Source organism: Octopus bimaculoides, unplaced genomic scaffold (assembly GCF_001194135.2).
Source record: "Octopus bimaculoides isolate UCB-OBI-ISO-001 unplaced genomic scaffold, ASM119413v2 Scaffold_32910, whole genome shotgun sequence".
Lineage (NCBI taxonomy): Eukaryota > Metazoa > Mollusca > Cephalopoda > Octopoda > Octopodidae > Octopus > Octopus bimaculoides.
Window position 1 is genome coordinate 5,021 of NW_026319499.1, and position 1,541 is coordinate 6,561.

Sequence of the window (1,541 nt, forward strand, 5' to 3'; positions counted from 1 at the left end):
ACATACAGGTGGATGTCGGTATGCACATACCTGTACGTATATATGCATATACTCATTTACTATATATATATATATATATATATATATATATACACACACACACACATACATGTGTGCATATATATATACATGTGTGTGTGTGTGTGTGTGTATGTATATATATATATGTATGTGTGTGTATATATATATATGCACTGTATTTCAAATTATAAATGATGTAACATTTTTTTATCTTATTTAAAAACTGCTTGTTAGAATTCAATGAAATTATCACAGAATGATTGTAACAGATCTATGCATGTGCTGTGTAAAAAGTGTTTCTGTGTAAAAACACAGAAACTACAGCCATTTACCAAATTGGTTTACATAAACTCTTACTGTTTCAAACTATTAGCAAAGTTTAATTAAAGCTCATGTACACAAAAAAATACCAATTTAATTGTTTGATGTACATACTGAAATGAACACATACATGGAAGAAATAAAAATAAAGAAATAAACAGGTTAGCTGGTTAGTAAGAGATAGTGTGCCAATTTGTTGCAAGTCTACCCATTTATAGTCTGGAGTAATATGAAATGAAGTATCTTGCTCAAGAACTCAGTTAGTCTGGGAATAGAAACCATGCTCCCATGATTGTGAGTGCAACACTGTAACCACTAAGCCAATCATGTTCATGGAAGTTGTGCGGTGAATATAAGGGAGAAATAGGGATCGAGGATCGTAAAAAGTTGATGGGCAAGTTTGCAAGAGTGAGAAAGCAGACTGATGGATGGTTAGGGATGGAAACTGATGTGGACAGAGTGAATGGGACACACAAGCAGAGGTGTGGTCAGTTTGGTCAGGAGTGAAGGAAATAGTAGTGCATTTAGGTAGACATGTCAAAAAGAATGTACTTACATAACAACTCAGGTGGTGTGCCAACAGTGAAATATGAACCAGTGGCTTGGGTTATTGCTTTTGCTGCCTTATAGGCAAGTTTGGTCTGAAGAGAAGCAAACAAATTTGAACATGTATGTAATATATATATATGTATGCATCCATACATACATATATGTCATCATCATCATCATCATTTAAATATGTTTTTGTTAAATATTGTTATTGTTTTTGTAGAATAAAATTTAGAGAAAATAAGCCGCAATAATTATGCACCACCCGAATATTTATATGTATATATTTGTATGTGTATGGACATGTGAATCTATATGTATGTGTACACGTATGTCTACGGAAGTCTCTACATTCATATGTATGTATGTATATATGAGTGTATATCATTGAGTGTTAATGTTGTTATATGTGTGTATATATATATATGTATGTAGATATATATATGCATGTATGTATATGCTTTTTTATGTGTATCTGTGTACATACGTGTTTGTATGTATATGTGCATATGTATGTGTGTGCATGTATATGTGTGTGTGTATGTATATATATATATATATATAGATAGATAGATAGATAGATAGATATATAGATATATATACTCTTTACTCTTTCACTTGTTTCAGTCATTTGACTGCGGCCATGCTGG

At 31.7% G+C, this 1,541-nt stretch overlaps 1 protein-coding gene across 1 annotated transcript in view; it reads right to left on the reverse strand.

Annotated features, from left to right (window-relative positions):
• The window catches only part of LOC106873122 (carboxypeptidase A2), a gene marked incomplete at its 5' end in the record, with an annotated part of 8,767 nt that overhangs the window by 2,891 nt on the left and 4,335 nt on the right, over positions 1 to 1,541 (reverse strand). Inside the window, one exon of the mRNA XM_014920349.2 lies at positions 899 to 983. Within this exon, the coding sequence (XP_014775835.2) occupies positions 899 to 983 (85 nt within the window). The remainder of the gene's footprint in view (positions 1 to 898; positions 984 to 1,541) is intronic.